At 41.2% G+C, this 23,032-nt stretch overlaps 1 protein-coding gene and 1 long non-coding RNA gene across 2 annotated transcripts in view; one reads left to right on the top strand and one right to left on the bottom strand.

The window, feature by feature from the left end:
- Positions 1-6,959, top strand: part of LOC308597406 — a 47,551-nt gene extending 40,592 nt beyond the window's left edge. Inside the window, exon 2 of the long non-coding RNA XR_014012947.1 lies at positions 6,123-6,959. This is a non-coding gene — a long non-coding RNA (uncharacterized lncRNA). The remainder of the gene's footprint in view (positions 1-6,122) is intronic.
- The window catches only part of WDR70 (WD repeat domain 70), a 117,030-nt gene that overhangs the window by 6,652 nt on the left and 87,346 nt on the right, over positions 1-23,032 (bottom strand). Inside the window, exons 12-17 of the mRNA XM_081212908.1 lie at positions 22,894-22,978; positions 20,609-20,747; positions 6,005-6,105; positions 3,376-3,455; positions 1,911-2,027; positions 1,276-1,438 (exon numbers count right to left, since the gene is read on the bottom strand). Coding sequence (XP_081069034.1) covers positions 1,276-1,438; positions 1,911-2,027; positions 3,376-3,455; positions 6,005-6,105; positions 20,609-20,747; positions 22,894-22,978 — 685 coding nt within the window. The remainder of the gene's footprint in view (positions 1-1,275; positions 1,439-1,910; positions 2,028-3,375; positions 3,456-6,004; positions 6,106-20,608; positions 20,748-22,893; positions 22,979-23,032) is intronic.

The following is a 23,032-nucleotide window of genomic DNA, read 5'->3' on the forward strand; positions in this document are numbered from 1 at the left end:
TACATAAATAGTAATTTTTTAAATCAAAAATACCAATAGAATCCACCCATTTTGAAATGAATCAGGCACAATAAAACTATCAAAACATAGGCGGCATACACACTGTACATTTAAAGCGTATTTTCATCCCCGCAAGATTCAGCGAACTGTAGTTTGTTAAGGGTGCACTCAAGGAGAGTCAAGAGGAAATAGCTGCAGCAGGAAGAAATGTACGATTGGGCCTTATGAACAGCTTCCATTGCAATGGTTTTCATAAGTATCCTTTAGCTCTTTACATGAACAGTGTAGGGCTCAGCCCACAACTGCTATAAAGTTAACAGCTGCACCACACTATAGGTGGCGACCGTTGGATGAGTTCTTATCACCCAATCAGGGTCAAGCTGAGTGGCAGGTTAACTGGTAAGGAGTCATTTGATTGGTCCAGGCCATACTGGTGCTGGCTTTTAAATATTGCAGCAGTGCCTTGGGATGAACCCATAAAAAGGGACTTAAAGTGATAAAGACTAAAGGGGCACCATGGTCTGAGATGTTTATATGTAAATATTCATATATATTATTTCTTTATACAGAACTAGCTATGCACCCAGCATCGTAGAAGGCTAAGAAAAGCAAATCCTTGCTGAAATCCAGCAAATGCAAAACCCACTGTTTTTACGAAGAAATTGCTGGACACGTCACAGAGGGGAGAAATAATTTACAAGCATCAAATTCATTCAACTGGTCATTCATGCTTCTGTAAAAACCATGCAGTGCTTTGTGAGCATGGCGTGGCATACGGTTCTGTGGGAAAAACACGAACATCCTAATTTCTGCAACATCCCCGTATCTGCAAAAGTAATGGCAAGTTTATGCAAAAATTAAATAACATACGTAAAAGGTAAAGGAACCCGTGGACGGTTAAGTCCAGTCAAAGGCAACTATGGGGTTACGACGCTCATCTCGCTGTCAGTCTGAGGGAGCCGGCGTTTGTCTACAGACAGCTTTCTGGGTGGTTTGTGTTGGTTTTTTTTAAATAAAACCCAATTATTTTTTTTAAAGCTCTAATTCTATTTTACTCATGTAGCATTCAAATGGGTTAGAAACTAGGTTTCCTTTATATATAAAAAAGCTGACATCCTATCCGTTTTCTACATTAGTGGCAACACTCCAAAAAAAGAGGCAGAGAATAGTGTTGTTAAACAGGTCTTCTGCTTATGTTCAAGTTCACCAGGGCTTTTAGGCATATCTGTATATGGGTTTTAACCCCCCCCCCCGCACTTAAGAAAGTTTCCTTACTTAGAATATGCTGGAGCAACCCAGTACGGGCTCTCCTCCGCTTCCTTTGCGTGCCGTAAAATGGCCTCCCGGGGGTTGCTATCATCGGTTTTATCCAGTGCAATATTCTTGACTATGTATGAAGACAGAGTCCCGCCATGAGTTCCGACACGACCACCACGACCTAAAATAGGAGAGAATGAACAGATGTGCAAAGTGGCAAGGGAAGAAAAAAAAAGAGCAAACAGAAAAGATGAAGGAAAAACTACAGCCGTACGTTGGTTTCCAAACAGCTTAGCAGTCGAACGTTTTGACTCCTGAATGCTGCAAACCCAGAAGTGACTGTTCCGGTTTGCGAACTATTTTTGGAAGCCAAACGTCCGACAGAGCTTCTGTGGCTTCCGATTGGCTGCAGGAGCTTTCTGCAGCCAATCAGAAGCCGCACTTTGGTTTCCAAACGTTTTGGAAGTCAAACGGACTTCCAGAACGGATTCCGTTCGACTTCCAAGGTACGACTGTACATCCACGCAAATGAGAAGTTGCATCAGCATCTACAAGCCTGTAACAGAGTTATAGGGCTGATTCAGTCTTCCTCAAAGAAACACACAAATGGCCTTAGCAATGTTTTGCTTTCAAATTGTATAAATTCTGGTTACCTGGTCCTGCTACCGGAGGTTCAGGTTTGTGAGATTTCATGGGATCCAGCCTATCCTTTTCCAGCTGCTTTCTTGTACTCCGCTGGCGTGGTTCGCGAAACATTGGAAGTGCATGAGCTAAAATAATAATAATATTATTATTTTACTTAAGAGATAGTGAACTTAAAGAAGTTGGAAGGGGACTTATGGCCCTCCAGATGACCTTGAACAGCTTTCACCATCCTGAGCCAGCATAGTCAAAAGCCCAGGGATGATAGGAGCTGTGGTTTAGCAGCAAGAGGATAGGATGATAGGACCTGTAGTCTAGTGCCACAGATTCCTCACCTGTGCACGGACAATCATACATGGCTTGGTAACTGTATATACAAACTTGGCAGGTATTCTCAGGTGCAAGTGAAATGGTTAGTTAAAAGAAAATAAAGCCAGACATTACAGCAGCCCTGGTATCTGGTTCTCCACATCTCCTCATAATTCAGGAGTGGAAACCTCAGGCCTGGGGACTCTCTATCTGCCCTTTAAGACTCTCCCTAGCAACAGCCCCATCCCAGGCCATACCCCTTCTCCCCAGGCCCCAGCTTTTACCAGCCCTGCTTCATACTGTCCTTAAGGGCTTTGGTCTGGATGGAATGTGCCCTTGAACTTTGATAATTCCTCTTGCTTGCATAGATAAAGGGATAGAAAGCTCTGGCGTTTGCGTTCAGGAACGCTCAGAATGGTTATGCATGGGCACAAATCTGATACGCAAGTGTTGCTGATGCAGCCTAATTCAGCTTTTGTTAAGTTTATTACCCTTAATAAAAGTACATTCTGGCTTTGGACGGCTTCAGAACCTTAGGAATAAACAGTTATTTCTTACATCTGCACGTTACGTGAAGCGTGAAAAGTCAAACTTTTGCTGGCAAGTGGCAAGCTACACAATTTTGCATAAAACATTTGAGGTTAACTATAAAAACCATTTCCATATGTGGAACGAAGGCTTCCTGAGGAATAATGAAGTAAAATGCCTCTCCTTGAAAAGTCAATGCCTAATCCCCACAGGTGAAAATTATGCATCTTAAGTAGACGGAGGATGCAAAACTGAAATTCCAACTTACAATTTACTTTGCTAGAGTGGCAATGCACTTTTGCTGGTGGGGTTAAGTCCCACTTAGAGGATGGGGCTCATAGCACAGCCGTCACCACTTCTCAGAAAGACTGAAGAATGTCAGGCTAAGTTGCTGCTCTGCTCTGTTGTTCAGTCCTGTCATTGGGACCAAATGAGCGGAGCCCCCTTTCAAAGCTAAAGAGCCAACATTTGGGTTTTGAGGAGGAGTGTGGCCAATTTAAGTCTTCCCTGACTCCTTCCTGCTGATTGGCAGGATTCTATTTTCAAAGAAAGGCCCTGTAGTCCACTAGATCTGAGCCATAATGTACAGGGCATTAAAAGGATGTATTTAAATAAACAGTTACTTTAAGAGTTACTTACGTGTTATAATATAATCCTGCGTGAGGGTCTCAGCCTGCCTTTCTTTTCTTTTTGTCTTTACAACACACAATTTTGCTCCCCTAGAGAGGATTAAAAAAGAACAATAGTACAAGAACTTGCATGCAAAGCGTTGAAATAAATGCTGGTGAAGTTCAAAAGCTGTTTTAACAGGAGAATCCTAATATACGTTTACTTGGAAGCAAGTCCCCACTGGGACTCACCCCTCCTAAATATCAGTGGCAAAAATTTTGTCACAAAATGAATTGTGCTTTGACCTTAAATCAGTATTTTGAGGTAATCTGCCTCCCAAGAACCCTCTTGAATCTCCTCCTTTAGGCTCACCCCACTGCAGGTGGAGAATGGCCAGGGTAAAGCATCTATCAACTCTCTGTTCCTTTTCATCTCTCCCTTCCTCCATGTAAATACCGTATTTTTCGCTCTATAAGATGCACTTTCCCCCTCCTAAAAAGTAAGGGGAGATGTGTGTGCGTCTTATGGGGCGAATGCAGGCGGGAGGCTCTGCTCAGAGCTCCCTTTAAAGAGCCGCGTGGAGCGTGTGTGCGGCTCTTCGGGGCTTTTCCCCGAGGAGGGAGAAAGGCTGCCCGGGAAAGGCTGCATGCGGCTATCCCATAAGCCAGGACAGCCAGCGGGATCACTGCGATGTGATCCCGCTGGCTGTCCTGGCTTCTGGGATTCAGAATATATATTTTTGGTTTCCTCTTCCAAAAACTAGGTGTGTCTTATGGAGCGAAAAATACGGTGCGTGGATGTGTAGTCATCTTATTATTAGTTGTAGCATCTGTGTGTGTGTGTGTGTGTGCGCACACACACGTGTGTGTGATCCCTGTCTCTCTGTGTGTGATCCCTGTCTTAAAAGTTATATGATTCAACGTGGTGCATCGACTCTCATAAATGTCTCGATAACTGGTCTAGGCAGGAACTCTCAGGATCTTTGGCTGTTTGGATGTGCTCACCATCCCAGACCTTTGGCTATGCTGGCTGGGGCTGATGGGAATTGCTGAGCCCCAGCAACACTGGAAGGCCACAAGTGTTCTATCCCTAAAGTAGAATGATATATAATCCTCGTAAGAACAAAGGACGGCTGGGTGTCTAGCTTGCAGAGTCACATATGTGAGACAATGTTAGAGACCACGAAGTTGGGTTATATTTGTATCTTCAGTCAGGCTTATTGTAGAAACAGGTTCCTTTCGACCCATAAAGTTCAGGTCGTTAAAGGGGGCTGTCCGTTATGCTGGAGAAAACTTTTTTTTTTCACAGTCTGGGTTGCAAAGCAGCACCTGGGCAAATGAAAACATATTTTTGTGGTTGCTAGAGGGGACAGGACTAAGGGATGTCAGTAAGGCTTTGCAGGCAGACCTTTCTGTCTAGGATCAGGGAGGATATTAAAAATTTACACTAAAAGGAGGAAAGAGTAGTAGGGGGGAAATCAACTGAACCTTCTATTTTTCACTTTCACGTTTACTGCCCTTTTGATGCAAAGCTAATGAGAAGAGGCTGCCAAAATAGTGGGAAAGAACAGGAATTTGCCCATGTTTCCTCAATGTCTTCTTGAGTAAGAGCACAGCTGCATATGTAGATCACAAACATGCAAACTGGGAGCACTTGCTGCTTAGCCTAAATCCACTGAGTAAGTTTATTTAGTTAAATATTAAGCAGACAAATTAAGGGAGTATCAAAATGCTTTGCACCCTATTCCCATTCTTTTATAACTCATGGAAATCTATTTACCTAATTTATACCCTGCGCCTTCAACATAAATGCATGTTCCCATGGTGGCCAACAGAGGTGCAAGATACAAAACAAAAATACAATTCAAGAGTAATGATAAAAATAATTCAATAAAGCACACAAACTAATATGGCAAACTAAAACAGCAGCAGCCTATTTAGACAGGAAAATCAAAACAGCTCTTAAGATTTTTTTCCTTTTTTCTTTTAAATGCTCACATTAGCAGCTCTTAAAAAGCTTTGGGAAAACAGGAATTTTTGTCTGGCGCCTAAATGATAGCAATGAGGTCTCCAGGAGGGCCTCCTTAGAGACAGCATCAGACTGTAAACATCCTGGTTTCGTATCATGGTTTGGAGTCCAAGATTAAACCACAGTTTCCAATTTCATAACGGAAAACTCTTGCTTAAAGTAACCAAGATACAAGCACTGAAGCCAGGTTGAGAAAGGAGGAGTGCATAGGGAATGCATGTGCACGATGCTCATTCTCAGCTTAATAAACCATAGTTTATAAAGTTGGGATCGTTGAATTGGAGCAGGCACAATGTGTCAGCGATGCAACATTTCAGAAACGGGATTCCAGAAATTTAAAAAGAGGCAATACTAAGTTCCAATGGGAAACACGGCTAGTTTGAAAACACAAACTACCAAAAATGATTTGTAATTATCTTTTTGACCACGACTCCCAGTCATCTGGGACTGTTGGCTTTCCTTTATATGTAAAACTGAATAAATAAATATACAAAAAAGGAAAACAGGAAAACACAAGCTACCATTCCCCGCTCCTCGCCTTTTAAGAAACAGTGAATTCAAAGAAATCTCACATCTAAACAAGCATTTATACATTTTAAGAAATAAGGTTTAGATGCAATTAATTAAATACCTTTGACTCTTGAAGGGGTCATAGTATACTTTAGCCAATCCATTCCCTGTACCAACCATGATTTGATTCAGCTTAGGATGCCAGAGGCAACGGACAACACTCTGAAAAGTAACATTAGCTCTTGGTTAGCGATTTTTTAGTTCTGAAACCCAGGACAATACCCAGTTTTAGGGGGAGCTTCCCTTTTATTTTATCACATTTCACCTATCTTTATCTTCAGGCAATACTCAAGAGGTGCGCGAGACCCTTAAGCCACAAAGACTCAGTCAATTACATGTGTAGAAACCAATGATCATTTACTTACTTACTTCTACACCATACTACATACTTCCACAGCAACTGCTGTTCAGGTGGCAAATAAAAGTCTTAAAAAACCACCCCCCTCCAAGGGATCCTTTTTTCCCTCTGCAAGATAGGAAATTCCTAAACCAGCAGTAGTAAGCAAGCAGACCATTTGGAAATACAATATGCACCACTAACCATGATCTTGTGCCAGATGGAAAGGAACAGGGGGCTTCCAAATTAGGGTAACACATTAAATTGTAAAAGCCACATAACTTATTTAATAAGGGAGCATAAAATACAATTTTATTCTAACTGGGAAGCCTAAATTAAATTTAATACGACTTCGGAGCCTTTTAAGGCATTCTGTTATAGGATTCCTACTTTGTAGGCATATCATATTGCCAATTTCTAAACCATTTGGCCAACAATCCTACCTTTCCCCAATTTTGACCTCATTTCTAGTTTGCTTGAATGTTAAATATGGTTCATTTGCTTGCATGTACAGGAAGTAAATTAATTTAGACATAATATATAACAATAAGGAAACAGACATGAAATGGATGAATTCCTAGATCCCAATTATTTCTGTTTACTCTTGTTTGTGTATGTTCGAGAAATTTGTTTTCTCTCTCTTGCATTTGTTAATTTGGAAATTCAATAAAAACATTTTTTTTAAAAAATGGAAATAGTTCTCTGTTAATATTCTCCCAGAAACTATTTATGTGCATAATCAGGTCAGCTAAAACATGCTTGTTTAAAAAAAAAAAGTGACATTAGAGAACAGTTTTTGCTATCCTATCAAAGATTCTTCAAAATTTGGAGTAGTAAAGCCTAATCTGTGTTTGCAATTGGGCACTCATGCAAGAATCTTCTGGGAATGTTTGAAGTATAGGGATATCTGTTTTAGATAGAATTCTCATTCTTCCAGTCCCATGCTGCTTTGCTTTAATGATGTAATTATACCCAGTACGAAGACTTATTGCATGGACACTATTATTAATTACCTAAAAAGGTTCTACACATTTTGGGCAGTCCTGTTAGCAAACCCCAATTGTGTTGTTTCCTGACATTTGCCCCTTCCCCAAAGGGTAGGAATAGCTCTTGCCTCTCAACTTGCACTGCCTCTTGGATTTGCAGCATAAAATCAGAGACAATCCTCTGGCTCCCTCCCTACCTTTGAGCTTGAGACGGTTGTGGTGACATCATTTCTGTAATCATGTTGCACTTCTGAAGTTAGTGCACTTAGAGGCACAGGAAGAACACCATACCAAGCCTCTCCTCCCCAGCATCAAACCAGAAAAGGGACGAAACTATTCTCATAAGGCCTCATGCAACCTGAAGAAAATTTCCAGCTTCTGTCTCCAATTCCAAGATCAGGAGGAAGCTTGTGGTTTGTTGTTTTAACACTATGCTTCTGAGCATCTCTGAAGTGCACCACCAATAACTCCAGCCTTCCTCTCATCCATGAAACCAAGAAGGGGGCAAGGATCATTCCCACAGTTGCACCACCCACTCTGATGTCCTCCACAATCCCTGCACTCTCCATCTCCAAAGCGAGGAGGAAGCTTAGGCTGATGGAACATTTTCCACTGCAAGCACAACAAGAGAAATTGTGGACCTCTTGAGCCTAAAACGGTTTCTTCTGCTTGCAACTCACTGAACAACACACATTGTTGTTCAGTGTGTGGCTGTTTCTTTAGATGTGCACTGGGATTTCAGCTATGTAGAGCTTCCTGCCTGAAAGTGTGGGATGCAAATATTCTAATAAAATAAAATGGAACATTAGGAAATGAAAAAAGGAAAGTGTGCCTTTTCTTAAGATGCACAGTGGTACCTCGGGTTAAGTACTTAATTCGTTCTGGAGGTCTGTTCTTAACCTGAAACTGTTCTTAACCTGAAGCACCACTTTAGCTAATGGGGCCTCCTGCTGCTGCCACGCCACCGGAGCACGATTTCTGTTCTCATCCTGAAGCAAAGTTCTTAACCCGAGGTACTATTTCTGGGTTAGCGGAGTCTGTAACCTGAAGTGTATGTAACCTGAAGCGTATGTAACCCAAGGTACCACTGTACTGTAGTCTTGCAAATGGTACCTTTCCTGGTTTGCCCATGATGATTAAGAATTGCTTTGAAGTGACCAGCCTTTTCTACCACTGCAAAGCCCCCCTTAACATCCTCTTCCAGATAAATACAGCTACCAGGCACAGGTTCAAGACCAGATCAGTGTTCCCGGACTTCATAAAAATTAAAAACACAGAGCTAGATGTCTTCAGTTCATTGATGTTATTCAACGTATTTTAGTGAGGCATCTTATGGTAACAGAATTAACAGGAACTGGTAGAAAGACCTCCCATTTGTGTTTGTTTACTGGACAGTTGGCCAATTGCCTGCTTTTGGTGGGGTTGTATTCCCCCTGAAGGAGCAGGTTTGTAGTCTGGAAGTGCACCAGGACCCATCTCTGTCACTAGAGGCCCAGATGACCTCAGTGGCTAGAAGTGCCTTCAGTTGGTAAGACTGCTATGCTCATTTCTGGATGGCAATAGCCTGACCACACTTGCCCATGCACTGGTAACCTCCAGATTGGATTACTCCAATGTGCTGTAAGTGGGGCTGCCCCTGAGGCTGACCTGTAGTGAACTGACTGCTCACTGGGGCGAAATGTTGCCACTGTATTGTGCAATGGTTGAAAGAACTGCACTGGCTGCCAATCAGGTCCCAGGCTAGGTTCAAAGTGCTGGTATTGTTGTACAAAGCCCTATATAGCTTGTGACGAGAATACCCAAAATATTGCCTTAGTCCCTACAGACAAAACCGATCTCTGTGTTCTAGAGAAGGCATCCTGGAGATCTCTGTTGTATTTTTGGTGCATACTAAAGATGTTCCTCTTTCAACTAATCTGGTAAAATCTCCATCCCAACTGGATATTGTTTTGGATTAAAAATTCTATGTATGTGCTAGTGTTGTTTCCAAGTGTTTTTATGTGTTTTCTAAAAAAAGTTTAATTGATGCAATTGTTTTACATATCTACCTACCTACCTACCCATCCATCCATCTATCTTTCTTACATACATTATTATACTGTAAATCACTTCCTGATGTCTCTTGTGAAGCGAGTCATAAATTTAAACAACAAATAAATTACAATCTTGAATCTGTACTCCATTTAAGCCTATAGCAGTGTGTTAGGAAGAGTGAAATGCTTTACTTCCTTTTTACTTGGGAGTTCTGTAATAATGCTGCAAATGAGGCAGCTGATGTTTGAATTTCAACTGCACCCAAGAGACAAATGAGCTGAGTCAGAATTGTAAGCACTGTAATTAAAAGCAAGTCACAGGATCCGAGGCACTTCTGCAATCAGATTTTCCTTCTTGTACAAAATCAACTGGGGGAAGATTTATAGTGTTTTGCATAAACCAGCACAAAACATTTGGTTAACCCTCTGGCCCCACTGGTTAGTTTGCGGCTCTGCGAATTTGGAACTCAGAAACAGTAAGTATTAGCTATACCTGAAGATGCAGCGTAAAATTCTATTGTCAGAATGCTATTTCAGATTTCCTTAAAGCAGATTATTGCTGTGCTTTTCCAGTGGTTTCAAAGCGTTCTTTTACCATTTCCTCTCATAATATATAAGACACTACTGTTGTCTTTCAAATATACATGCATTGACTGTTTCCTAATATAGATCTAATACTATAAAATATTCTGGGGATTGTGAATGAGGACAATTCCAGCTCCTAAAAGGAGCAAAAGGGAGCTTCATTGCTGGGGGTGAAGCATGGCTCTCCAGACATCTCTCTCTGGCTCTCAGAACTCTCTCAGGCCACACCCTTCTCTGGCCTTGCGTTGTGTGGTTTTGCCTGGCTATAATTTGCCCTTTGGTAATGTCTTTTGCTGCTGTGGATGGAGGACAGGGAGAAATCTGTTAAGTGTGTGTCAAAACTAGCCTACTGCAATTAGCATGTGGCCCTCAAATGGTTGCCCAGAAGGAAATGCAGCCCTCCAGGTGAAAAGGGTTCTCCACCCCAATTTGCAGGAAGGAGGTACTAACTGTTGACAGTGTGTGTACAACAATGGCAGTTGCACCAGTATCAGTTCTGCTAACCTTTCATCTTGAAGCAGCCCCAGCCACAAGTGTTTCCCAGTTTAACTATGGCGGAATCCAGTAACAACCCCAAACACTTTGCTAGCTAGTTTCTGAATACTACCCAGCTGTTTAAGAGAAAGAAATATCTAACCTGCTATGCAAGCAATATGCACATGCTCCTCTATGCAAAATGTATTGGATTTTTGTGATTCTCCTGCCATGTTTTAGAAAGTGAGTTGAGCAGGCTTCATACGCTACCACAGAGCATAGGTTCTGTGCTCATTGGTGTCTATTAGCTTGCTACCCAAGCCATAGTTGTGCTAGCTGGGGCTTATGGGGCTGTAGTCCAAAGTATTTGAAGGGCACCAGCTTGGAAAAAGCTGATCTAAGGGGCTGCATCTTCCCCATTTGGCAATATTCCCCTGGCACCCTTCAAAAAGCAACCCCAGAAGACCTTGTGGACATTACATGCAGGGAGCTGCAGCTGGAAGGGTAAAACCAATTGAAAATCTCCCATATGTATTGACTTTTGCAACTTCCTTCATGTATAGCCCAACAGCATTTTCATCCCATGTGAGCATCACCCATCAGTGGAAGTTAAGTTATTTGAATGCTAAAGTGGCTCCGTGTTAAAATACCAAATAGTTTGGCCTTCACTGTATAAAAGGGTCTCAAGAGATGTGTTGCTCCCACAGAAGGATAAGCTTGTAAAACAAGCAAGATGATACCTTTTATTGGGCTGACAAGCCTGTAAAATGCAGGGCATTTTTATGCTTCATCATTACATTCCCAAAGGGAATAGTTCTCTCTTTTACTGCCTTGTCTCAAGAAGGACTTTTGTAAGTTGACTCCTACTGGCAAGGCGGAACCTTTTGCAATCCAATTAACAGAGGCTTAGTTCTCACAGATGGGCAGAGGATTGTACCATTCCACATGTTTCAATGTTTCTCTCTTTTTGAATCCCTGAATGCAGAAAACTAGCAAGTCAAGGAAAAGGCTTTCGCTAAGTCTTCCAGCTACCTTCACAGTTTCCAAAATGCAGAGATTTGGGGAGGGGGAGAGAAGAGAGTGGAGGTGCATGCTGATCACCAAAGTCCCACTTCCAATCTGAATTGGTACAGCCCATGCACAGGTTGATCTCTGTCCGTTTGTGAAAACTAGGTCAAAGTACCTACTGTAACTTGCCATTGGTCCCGTCCCCCCCAGGGGTATGCCTCCAGATATTCTTGGCCTCCAACACTGATCAACCCCAGCTAGCAAAGTCAACAGCCAGGATTACAGGAGTTAAAGAGTCCTACAACATCTGCAGAGCACTACTAACCCTTCATAGTTCTATATCAGGGGCAAAAACGCTTGTTAAACATCACCTAGCATTGCAGAAAAAAATGGTTTTAAGAGTGAAGACTGACAGTTTTCATTAAACGGAAAAAAACTTGCTTCAATAATTTTAAAGAGAAATTGGTTTAATAAAAGACACTGTATCAGTTCACATTTAATACTGGGATATAGAATGGTACTACAGGAATGAGTCTTGTGCTCATTTTCTCTTTCCTTGTCTGTCCAGCCCAGTATTGTTTAAGGCTGACATCTGGGAGAATCTGGTGGCAAACTCTACCCTAAAAACAAAACATCACCCAGAGCTCAAGAGTCTAGACTACTCATGGTAAAAAAATCTACAGCGAGAATTTGGAAGAGGATAATCTGTTAAATTTCTACAATGAGAAATAAGTTGAGAATTCACTGAATTTATAAACTTAACTAATAGTTGTAGTCATACATGCGGAACTTGTCAACTGCTTAAAGAAGTTGGATTAGCTGGCTTTGAAGTGATTTTTTTTTTAAATATGCCCATTCACATTTGGCTGAAGTCTGTACTAAACACGTTGTTGTTTTTTATTAAAAAAAACTACTGGTGATGTCATATGACAGCCACACTTGCCTTAGGCTTAGGCTATGAGCCAAGAAGCAAAGGCCTGAGGCTTTTTTTCAGCTGCAGTAGTCTGCATTTTGGAGAAAGCATGTTTGTTCTATTTGACTCCTTTCCGTTACAGATGGCCTTAAAATCTAAATTTGACGGAAAGGGATTATGAAATTTGCTCACTCTTCCATCCTGCTGTCAGTATTGGCTGAAATGTTCCAGTGGTGAAAGACAACCGAGCCAAAGAGAGGAGAGTGGGAGATAACTATGAAAACTTGGACTGAAATTGGAATATAGCAAGATTTATCAGTAAAGGGGGGTGGGAAATAATATACCACTCTTACGGAGCAATCCTATATTTATCTGCTCAGAATTAAGTCCTGTGGGGAACACCCTGAAAAGTGGATATAGGTTTGCAGCCTTAAGATGGTAATATAGCTGACTTGTGGAGGTATGTATGCATATACAGTTGGAAACAACAGAACACATTTTTAATTTAAGAAGCGTTTCCAGCCAGATGAAAAAGTCTTTGCGTTAGGTGTTTATTTTGTTCTGCTTGCCAGCAACACAAGCACCTATGCTGTCTGGCAGAGATGTCCAACAGTACACAAATTTCCTCCTTTACGTTTTCTGAAGATTTCAGGGGACTGGTTTGCATATAATGTGTTATGTACCTTGTCCAGCATCTTCACTGCCGACAAAACGTGATCTGAAGCCATAGTTTATTTATTGGGTTACAAACCCTTGTTTGTTTTACTATGGTTTGGTTTTACATGCAAACTCAGCGCCTTCCTTAACCATGGTTTGTTGGGCCACCCCACCCCAAATACTTAAACTACAAGGGCTACAGGCATGAGCGGCTGAAAAAGAAACCAGACTAAGAAGAAAGACGCCATGGTTTCTTTTATTGCCTGTGGACAGCACATGGTTAACTGGTGATCTGTTAAGCAAACCATAGCTTAGTGTTATGTATGGATCAGCCTGCATTTCAAGCACAGAGAGGACACAGCGCTAAGATGCAGTGAGAGGATGACAATTTTGCGGAAAGTCTGAGAGCCAGTGTGGTGTAGTGGTTAAGAGTGGTAGTCTCGTAATCTGGGGAACCGGGTTCGCGTCTCCGCTCCTCCACATGCAGCTGCTGGGTGACCTTGGGCCAGTCACACTTCTCTGAAGTCTCTCAGCCCCACTCACCTCACAGAGTGTTTGTTGTGGGGAGGAAGGGAAAGGAGAATGTTAGCTGCTTTGAGACTCCTTAAAGGGAGTGAAAGGCGGGATATCAAATCCAAACTCTTCTTCTTGTGAAATGGAGACTAATAGTATACCAGCTCTCCCTAAAAGCCTTCCTCTATATGAAAAAAACAGCACCCAAGCTGCCATTGCCAGACAAAACAGGGATCGGACCAAACCAAAGGAAGGAGGAATGCTTCTGTCAGAAGGCAACACTAGACCTTTGGCCTAATGACAATCCTGAACTTTGGGGGGCTGAACACACAGGCTCTTTGAAGCTTAGGAGCAGAGAACTTTGTCACATTTGACTGCTCTACCTATCCCAAACAGGCTATACCTACTGTCTTTGATAAGTCATTTGTTTTTCTTAAAAGAAAAAACCCATTAGCACTGTGGCTTATCTGGCACTGGTTTGATGGTTTAAGATGTCTAGTTTAGGTCTCCACCATGGATCAGAAAGACATAAAACTGTCAGCAACAACTGCTGCTAAGAAAACATTTCGGCTTTACACGCTTGCCTCACAAGTGCCAATTTTGCTTTCTGCCTCAGTGGTGATGAGGCAATGTGGTGGGGCCTGTTTGAAGAAGACTGTTCTGATTTGCTGCACTTGGCTGCCCGTGCAGTGAGATAAGCGCCAAAGACTCGGAACACGTAAAGAGACATTTTGACAGCGATGATCAAGCATTGACATTCTGCTTTATATACACACATACACATATACACACGTTGAACTTTCCTTGGGTGAACAGGAGGACAGTAAATGAACTCTGGATTTAAACACTGTTTTTATAGGCAGGGATCCAAGAGACCTGTGCATGCCTGGAAACACCTTAGGCATGTTCCAAGATGGGCTGGTGTTTTCCTGCCCACTACAGTCCCTTGTGCTTAGGAAAATCCCTTAACCTCCTGAAGTAGTCTTCCAGGGAGCACAATGAGCTTCAATGGATTATGGAAGTCCGAGGAGCACTAGAATGTTCACTAACACTGCATACAATCGTTTCATATGTTAGCACAGAATTTAATGCTCCACAGAGAAACTGCAGCATCAAAATCATAAGCAAGCATACCAGTATGATAGTATTTCACTAATTCCACTAATACTGATGTAGTGGTTACAAGGGGGTGAAAAAACCTGAAAGAACCTAACATTTCATAGTAATTTTATGATAGGAAACATGTATTCCACCCTCACTTTTACATACTACACATTCAGGTTTTTAAAAAATGTCCGCGGAATGGGCAAGTTATGAATGAAAGCAAATAAAACATTGTACCTAAAAGGTGCTAAGACATGCTGTAACACAGATGAAATTCCAGTTAGGCCCTGGCATGGCATAATCCTGTAGCTAGTGTAGTAAGGTGACCAAAAAGTTTCATCCAGAATTGGGAAATTTAGATTCAAGTCCCCAATCAGCCATTAAGATCACTGCATGGCCTTTGAGAAGCTTCTGTCTGTGAGAACATCTTATCTTCTGTCTGTGAGAACATCTTATCTCACAGGTCTGCAGTGAGCTTAAAATGAGATAATCACATGGATTGTGCTTTGAGCAATTCAGGAAGAGGACAGGTATATTCATTTATACAAATAAACAACTTTCTCTGCTCTGCATGAAGATAGTACCAAGTCTAACTCATTCCTTCCTTCCTGTGCTGCAAAGGAAGGCTCACCTCCGCTCTCTGGGCACCTAGAACCCCTACTGTTCCCCCTGCCCTTAACTCTTTCTCTTCTGGATAGAGTAGAATTTCTTCCAGCAGAAAATGTGAGCTTCTTCTAGTGTGCAACTGACACATTTGTGGCTTGGGCTCCTCTAATATCCAACCCTCTCCCTCATTCACTCCCCATTCAAGTCAACTGTGTGTCCGTGTTTACAGCTCCCAAGAACATGGGAACACCCTCTCATCAGATGTCAAGGAAATAAATAAATAAATAAATAAATAAATAAATAAATAAATAAATAAATCTTAGAAGACATCTGAAGGCAGCCCTGTTTAGGGAAGTTTTTAATATTTGATGTTTCATCACGTTATTATTATTATTATTAATACAGTGGTACCTCCGGTTACAAACTTAATCAGTTTGTAGCCCAAAACTGCTCGTAACATGAGGCGCACCTTCACTAATGGCGCCTCCTGCTGCTGCCGGCGTGCAACTTCCGCTTGTATCCCAGGGCAAAGTTTGCAACTAGGAGCATTTACTTCCGGGTTAGTGGAGCTCATAACCCGAAGCATTCGTAAGGGGGATGGTACGTGACACGAGGTACCACTGTTGGGAACTGCCCAGAGTGGCTGGGGAAACCCAGCCGGATGGGTGGGGTATGTATGTATGTATTTATGTATGTAAAATGTAAAGGGGAGCCTGCGTACAGCTTCTGGGTCATGTGGCCAGCATGACTAAGCCGCTTCTGGCGAACCAGAGCAGCGCACAGAAACGCCGTTTACCTTCCCGCCAGAGCAGTACCTATTTATCTACTTGAACTTTGACGTGCTTTCGAACTGCTAGGTTGGCAGGAGCAGGGACCGAGCAACGGGAGCTCACCCCGTCGCGGGGATTCGAACCGCTGACCTTCTGATCAGCAAGTCCTAGGCTCTGTGGTTTAACCCACCGCGCCACCCGTGTCCCCATGTATGTATGTATGTATGTATGTATAAATAAATTTTAATAACAACAACAACAATATTGTGCTAGGGTGCCCAGCTACAAGCAATACCTTTGCCCTGGTTGTCTTTACTTCCAAACTGCGGCAGTTGTGCTGCTGAGTCTGACGTAGTCAGCAACGAGAAAGCAGATGTCTTAAGTCCCTAAAATGGCATGTCCGGACACCACAGTGACATGGGCCATATACATTAGCAATTACAAACCAGCTGGTCTCTCCAGTCAGCCAATAAAACCTCTCAACAGCACCTTTTACATCAGCAATGGTGAGCTTGTGGCCCTCCAGTTGATGGACTGCAGCTCCAATCAGCCCCACCCACAAGGCCAAAGGTCAGGCATGATGGGCGCGCTAATCCAACTGGCCACAGCATGCCATCCGTGTTTTACATTATCTTGTAAGGGACAGTAATTGTTCTTATGTGGTTAAGAGCACTGCTTCCAGAGTAGACAACAGCTTTAAATCAAACAAATGTGCACAAGAATAATTAATTTAACTAACAGCACTTCAATGTTCTGTACTTCATACAACTAACATTTCAATGCTGCTGTTATCTGTCCTAAAGCTGGCTAGAAACTATTTTTTTCAGTCACTCTTCCAACTCCCATTGGCATACAAAACTTCCAAGATTGTAAAATAATTTATTTTAAATGGATTCGTTTTAAAATACTTGTAATGTAAGGCTGGAAAAAATATACCACCATCATTCTGTTCCCAAAATGCATGACTAGTCCATTGAGATGAGTAGGAATGTCCATTATTACCCCTGTGGAATAGACAGACTGTCTGCACATTAAAATATTATGCTAAACTTTTGCCTAGAAATGGACAAACCAAATAACTCAAGTGTGAAGCTCCTTTGGAGCCCATCCTATGCAATTAGCCAACTACAATAAATAAGGTGGGAGTTGAAAAGTTATCCACAATGCTGTGAACATACTGTCACCAGCTTTAAAATGCTCAACGGCTAGGAAAAAACACCAGCGTATCTGTCTTAGGAATTTTTTTTTTTGTACAACACACTATCCTTTGAACTCTTAGGACCAACAATATGGTCCAATGCATTTTAACTGCATTCAGCAACATTGGGAACTGTAGGTCTTATATAATGAACTTATATGCCTACAAGAAAAGTTGAGGTAATTTTAATTTGTTTTAGTATTTTAACTTTTGAATGTTTTAAAGTACTGTACGGTTGTGAATTTTTCTTGATCTTAATCTTTTGTAAACTGCTTTGAGGTTTTCTACAATCAAGCCATATATAAATTTTATGAAATAAATATATGTATATATGCTCCATCAAGTATCTGTTTAAAGAAATGTCATGTATTTGCATTTTATTTATTTATCTTCCTCAGAGGTTAAGTTTATTAAATTTATGTATCACTTCCCTTCAGGATTTTTTTTGCACTGGGATTTACACAAAGTAAAAACAGAGTAACACCACGTACACATGCTGAAAACATATTCAAAAATACAGTACCATAACATAACCAGCCCAGCCCCATCTTAGATGGAACACCAAAACAACACAAACAACTGGTCGCTGCTGGGGGGGGGGGGACCAGCTTTGCTTGGCATCAAAACAATGGCAAAGTTGGCACCAAGCAGGCCTGCTTGGGGAGGGAATTTCAAAGAAAGGGGGCCACAACAGAAAAGGCCTGTTCTTTCACTTCCAGCCTCCCTTGGAGGTGGCATGCAGAGAAGGATCTCAGAGCATTTATCTATGCCACATTTACTGGAGCTTAGGACATTTTAAGTGTGTCTTTTTCTGGTTTTAAGTGCAATTTCAAACAGTTGTTCTTGCTGCTGCTGCTGCTTTTATTACTCTGGTTTTAGGAGATAGCATCTTGTATAGCTTTTTACTATACATTGCAAACTGTCTTCAAAACTGAGGCTGAGTCCTGGCCTGTAAGTATTTCAAACTAATAAAAGAGCTATGAAACAACTGTTACCCTATTTGGTACAGATGAGAATATTCTCTATAAAAGCTTATTATCAGCAGCATGACTTGATATAAGGCTGCTTACCAGGTTTTTGCCATTTCTTACAAGTAGTACTATGAATTTGTACCATAGTCATGCAATGACGATGGTGTTCAAGCTACAGACATGGTAAGTCATAGAACAAACATTGGCTATAGCTCATAGTCTGGAGTGAGACAGACTATGAACCCAAGATCAGACATACAGTGGTACCTCAGGTTACATACGCTTCAGGTTACAGACTCTGCTAACCCAGAAATATTGCTTCAGGTTAAGAACTTTGCTTCAGGATGAGAACAGAAATCGTGCTCCAGCGGTGCGGCAGCAGCAGCGGGAAGCCCCATTAGCTAAAGTGGTGCTTCAGGTTAAGAACAGTTTCAGGTTAAGTACGGACCTCCAGAACGAATTAAGTACTTAACCCGAGGTACCACTGTACTGTGAAGTCAAGCCATGGCTTAGCACACAGCAGCAACAGGACCAGAGGAGCAGCAAAGCGGCTGTCATCTTCTCTATGGAAGCCTGCATGTTTGCTCATTCATAATATGCCATGGTTTGGCTTAGCTTTGTTCATGCCCTGTTCACTTCAGAATAGACTGCACTGGCAAAGTGCCTTCTGGATAGGCCTGCAAGCACTCAAGCTAGCCCATACAAAGAAAACAACAGAAGCCTGGAATAATAATGTACTCTCCCACCCCCCACCCCCACCCAAAAAAAACCTTTAAAAAAGAGAAGAGGTGAACAAAGGCTTGTTTGGTATGACAGAAAGGAATGCTAGACATCACTTTGGTCAAGCATTTAAAGTAGCCATTAAGCTTCTATTAAACATCAGGTTCATTTGCAGGCCAAAATCTACTGGCTATTTACCAAGCAGTTTTAAAGATTAGGTTTACTGCCTTTGAGCATTTTAAAATTATCTATATTGTCTGGACCCACCCCCCTCTCCCCAGTCTGATAGGGTAAAACTAAACAGCTGTTCAAAGAGTATTTCCTATAATGTTTGAATGTGACACAATAATGTTCTCTTGCATCCCATTTCATGTGCTGAACCCATTAGGATGGTTTATCATTTAATTTAATAAGCCCTGCTGTTTTGCTCATAGATTAAATGCATAGTTCATTGGCTTTCTTCTGTCCTCCCTCTCTTGCACTAAATCTTAATTCTACTTTAGTTATTAAGATTACTTGTGGAAGCCTGAAGAGCTAAGTATGGCCCTTGGCTAGTGAGGAACGTCTGCATTTTGTTTGTTTTCTAAATATATCAACATCGTATCAAATTACATGACTGAAAGGTACTGAATGGGTATAGAATTCAACCTTCTAGCTACCCCCAACAAGTCCCTTGGTTCCCAGGTAGAGTGCCCCAAGAATACAAATTCCACAATTCAACAATTATCACAAGTGAAGAAGAGGGGGAAACAAGGTACGTAGCATTAAAGTGTCTACAAAATACTTAGTCCAGTGAATCAGGCAACATATATTGGTAGGCAAGGGTGGGGGGGAAACCTCTCATGTCACTAACCAATCTGATTATGGAGGTAGGAATGAGCATGGGATTGAGAAATGGTTCATACCAACTGCTAAAGGAATTGTTCTGTAATTCAAATCCAGGATATTCCTTCATCTCTTTATATAAAGCTAGACTTATAATCATCACTATTATCATCATCCAAGCACAACTTGGCTTTCTTAACTTATTTATTTAATCAGTTGCCCCTCTGCTCAAAGGCACCAGCAAAGAGGGACAGTTGGAAAAATTATTGCAAATGCAGTATGATATACAATTCTGCACTTGTACAATCCTGCGGTGCAGTGCGAGGCAAGCAGGACAAGAATAAATGTAAAATGCTGAATCTGAGTAACTGTACTTATGCACTCAAATTCACATATATGCCTGCTAAATGTGATCTAGTTTGCAAGAGCCCTCTGAAGTCCCATGACTGCCCACTATTTGTGGGACTCATGTATTATGCCTGCTGCTTATCTTACTGAAATCATTTATTATTGTTAATTTTTTTTATTGTAAGAGACTATGCAGTTACCAAAACTAGCATGGTACAGTGGTACCTTGGGTTAAGAACTTAATTTGTTCTGGAGGTCTGTTCTTAACCTGAAACTGTTCTTAACCTGAGGTACCACTTCAGCTAATAGGGCCTCCTGCTGGCGCCGCACTATTTCTGTTCTCATCCTGAAGCAAAGTTCTTAACCCGAGGTACTATTTCTGGGTTAGCGGAGTCTGTAACCTGAAGCGTCTGTAACCTGAAGCGTCTGTAACCCGAGGTACCACTATATACTCTAGGGTATCCTGATCTTACAGAATCTCAACCATGAATTTAATGATATGCCTATATGCTAAAAACGACATCAATTATAATTATACATACCAAAGTGACAACATAATCCTTTTTCATGTATGAATAAAAGCAACAAATCAAGTAATACACTGAACTCTGGCTTACCGCATCTGTAACATCTATCTCATACACTTTCTTAAATGTCTCACGCTCAAAAAAGAGAAGTTTTCCATTTCCAACTCCTTTCTTAACAGAAGTACCAGTAACAAGTAGTTTATCATCTGGGCTGAAACAGCAGTCGGTCCTGTTGAAAATAAAGTATAGAACAGATGAATTGGTTTCCTTGAAATCTTATTTATGTATTATGTCAAACTCTGTGTTAAACCCTTAATTATGTATGACAACTAAAATCACAGCTGTGTTCCAATATGCAAAATTGGCAAAACTAGCAAAATGAGATGTCTCGAAAAGATTTCAGCACTGGAAAGGGGGTAAGGTCTAGCGTACAACAATCAGAAAATTTCAAAATCTGGCTATCATTATTTAGTAAGTAAGTAGGTCAAAATATCCATTTTCAACATCATACCCATCCATTTTACATAACAATACGAACTTGTAAACAGGGCTATTTTCCAATATTGTTTCCCTTCTCTTCTCTCAAAGCAAGGAACCAATGTTCCGAAATGTCAAAGTCCACTCTCAAGACTAAATAGTGCTTTCTTTTTACATTATTCAAAATTAATCTCAGACTTTGAGATAAGTGCTGTACATGAGTAAAAGCAGGGAGCAAAAACAGCATGCGAAAATCAATTTGCATTACAAGCTTAAAGAGCTCTAGCACAGTAACCCTAGCATACAGTGGAGATGTAATTCTGACTTCCTGAAAAATGCAAGCTGGAAGCCAGTCTTCCTCTCCCAATGTCAATTCCCTTGTCTAGTTGGCTTTAAAGATGTAGCGCAGATGTAGCACAGATTTTGAACTCAGGATGCAAGTTCAATGGCAAACCATAGTTAAGATCAACAAGGGAAAAGGGGAGGGCAGACTCCTGAGGCTGTTTCTTAACTTGCAGGTCAGCTTTGGAAGGAGTGAGAGGTGGGGCTACACTGGACCTAATACAGTGGTACCTTGATTCTCAAACGCCTTGGTACTCAAACAACTTGGAAACCAAACACTGCAAACCCAGCAGTAAGTGTTCTGGTTTGCGAACTTTTTTCAGAAGCCAAACGTGCTCCATTTTGAGTGCCACGCTTCTGTTTTGAGTGCCACACTTCCGCCTTGAGTGCCAAACTTCCATTTTGAGTGTTACGCTGAAGTTTTGTTTTTGCGGCTTTTTTGTTTTGATTTTGTGACTGTGTGGAACTCAGTTCATCTACTGATTGATTGATTGATTGTGTGACTGCAGTACATTGTTTATTGCTTTCATTTTACGGATCGCTGTTCTCGTTAGGTAGTAAAATTCATGTTAAATTGCTGTTTTAGGGGTTGTTTTTAAAAGTCTGGAACAGATTAATCCATTACTTTCTATGGGAAAGCGCGCCTTGGTTTTGGAATGCTTTGGTTTTGGAATGGACTTCTGGAACAGATTAAGTTTGAGAACCAAGGTACCACTGTATCATGTACACACACATATATAGTTTTTAGTTTTCCCTTTAGCAATGAATATAAATCTACACAAAACATATAATGTTTCCCACTACTTCCCCCCTCACTTTCTGCTGTTTCTTATTTTTCTATTGTATTCATACTGCACATCCTTTAAATTTATCCTTTACATTTCTTACTGTTCATGTTTATGTCAACCCTGCTAACGTTTTTAATAATATCATGCACTTTTACATGGACAAATGTATCCCAACCCCAACAAACCCAGGATTACAAGGGAGCTAGTTCCATGACATGTATGTCATACCACTGAGTAGCCACAACAGTAGAACTTAATAAATTAAGAGGAGAATATCAGCAAGAGGAGCAAAATCTGTTCAGTAGGACAGATTCTCTGGATTAATTTCTAATGTAGATTAAGGGGACATTGGGGAGAGGAAGGAGAAATCCACTATCTCAGGCACAAACAATTAACAGAACGTGGCATCAGTATTAGGAATAAGAGCATGGGGGAAATCAAAGGCCAACTCCTTAACATTTCTGGGCACCATCAGTCAGAGGTCTAGACAAAATGTCAGACATTCTAAGTAGTAGTAGTGCCCCCTTTTAAACCTGTCAACATAAACTGCCCTTCCTAACTGGATTTACACATGTTGAACAAGCCTTGTGATGGTTCAAACGTGGTCACTATCACAACTTACTACTCAAGTTTTTTTGGTGAGCTGGGCACATGGTGAGGAGAATCTATTCAACAAGATTGGTTCAACAAGAAGCTGTACTTCATTGAATCAGTCTTCCCTGACACCAGCATGTAATTCCTTGTATCTTAAATCAAAAAGGTACTTACATTGGGAAGAAGCTAGGTAGACCAACAACTGAATTCAGAGGTGTTTTAAACTTCCTGATGTCCCACGTTTTTAAAGTATCATCACCTATGAAATATAAAATGAAGACTTAATAAGCAATGATGAAGAAAAACACTCTGT

The sequence above is a fragment of the Podarcis bocagei genome, assembly GCF_964188305.1.
Source record: "Podarcis bocagei genome assembly, chromosome: 11".
Taxonomy (NCBI): domain Eukaryota; kingdom Metazoa; phylum Chordata; class Lepidosauria; order Squamata; family Lacertidae; genus Podarcis; species Podarcis bocagei.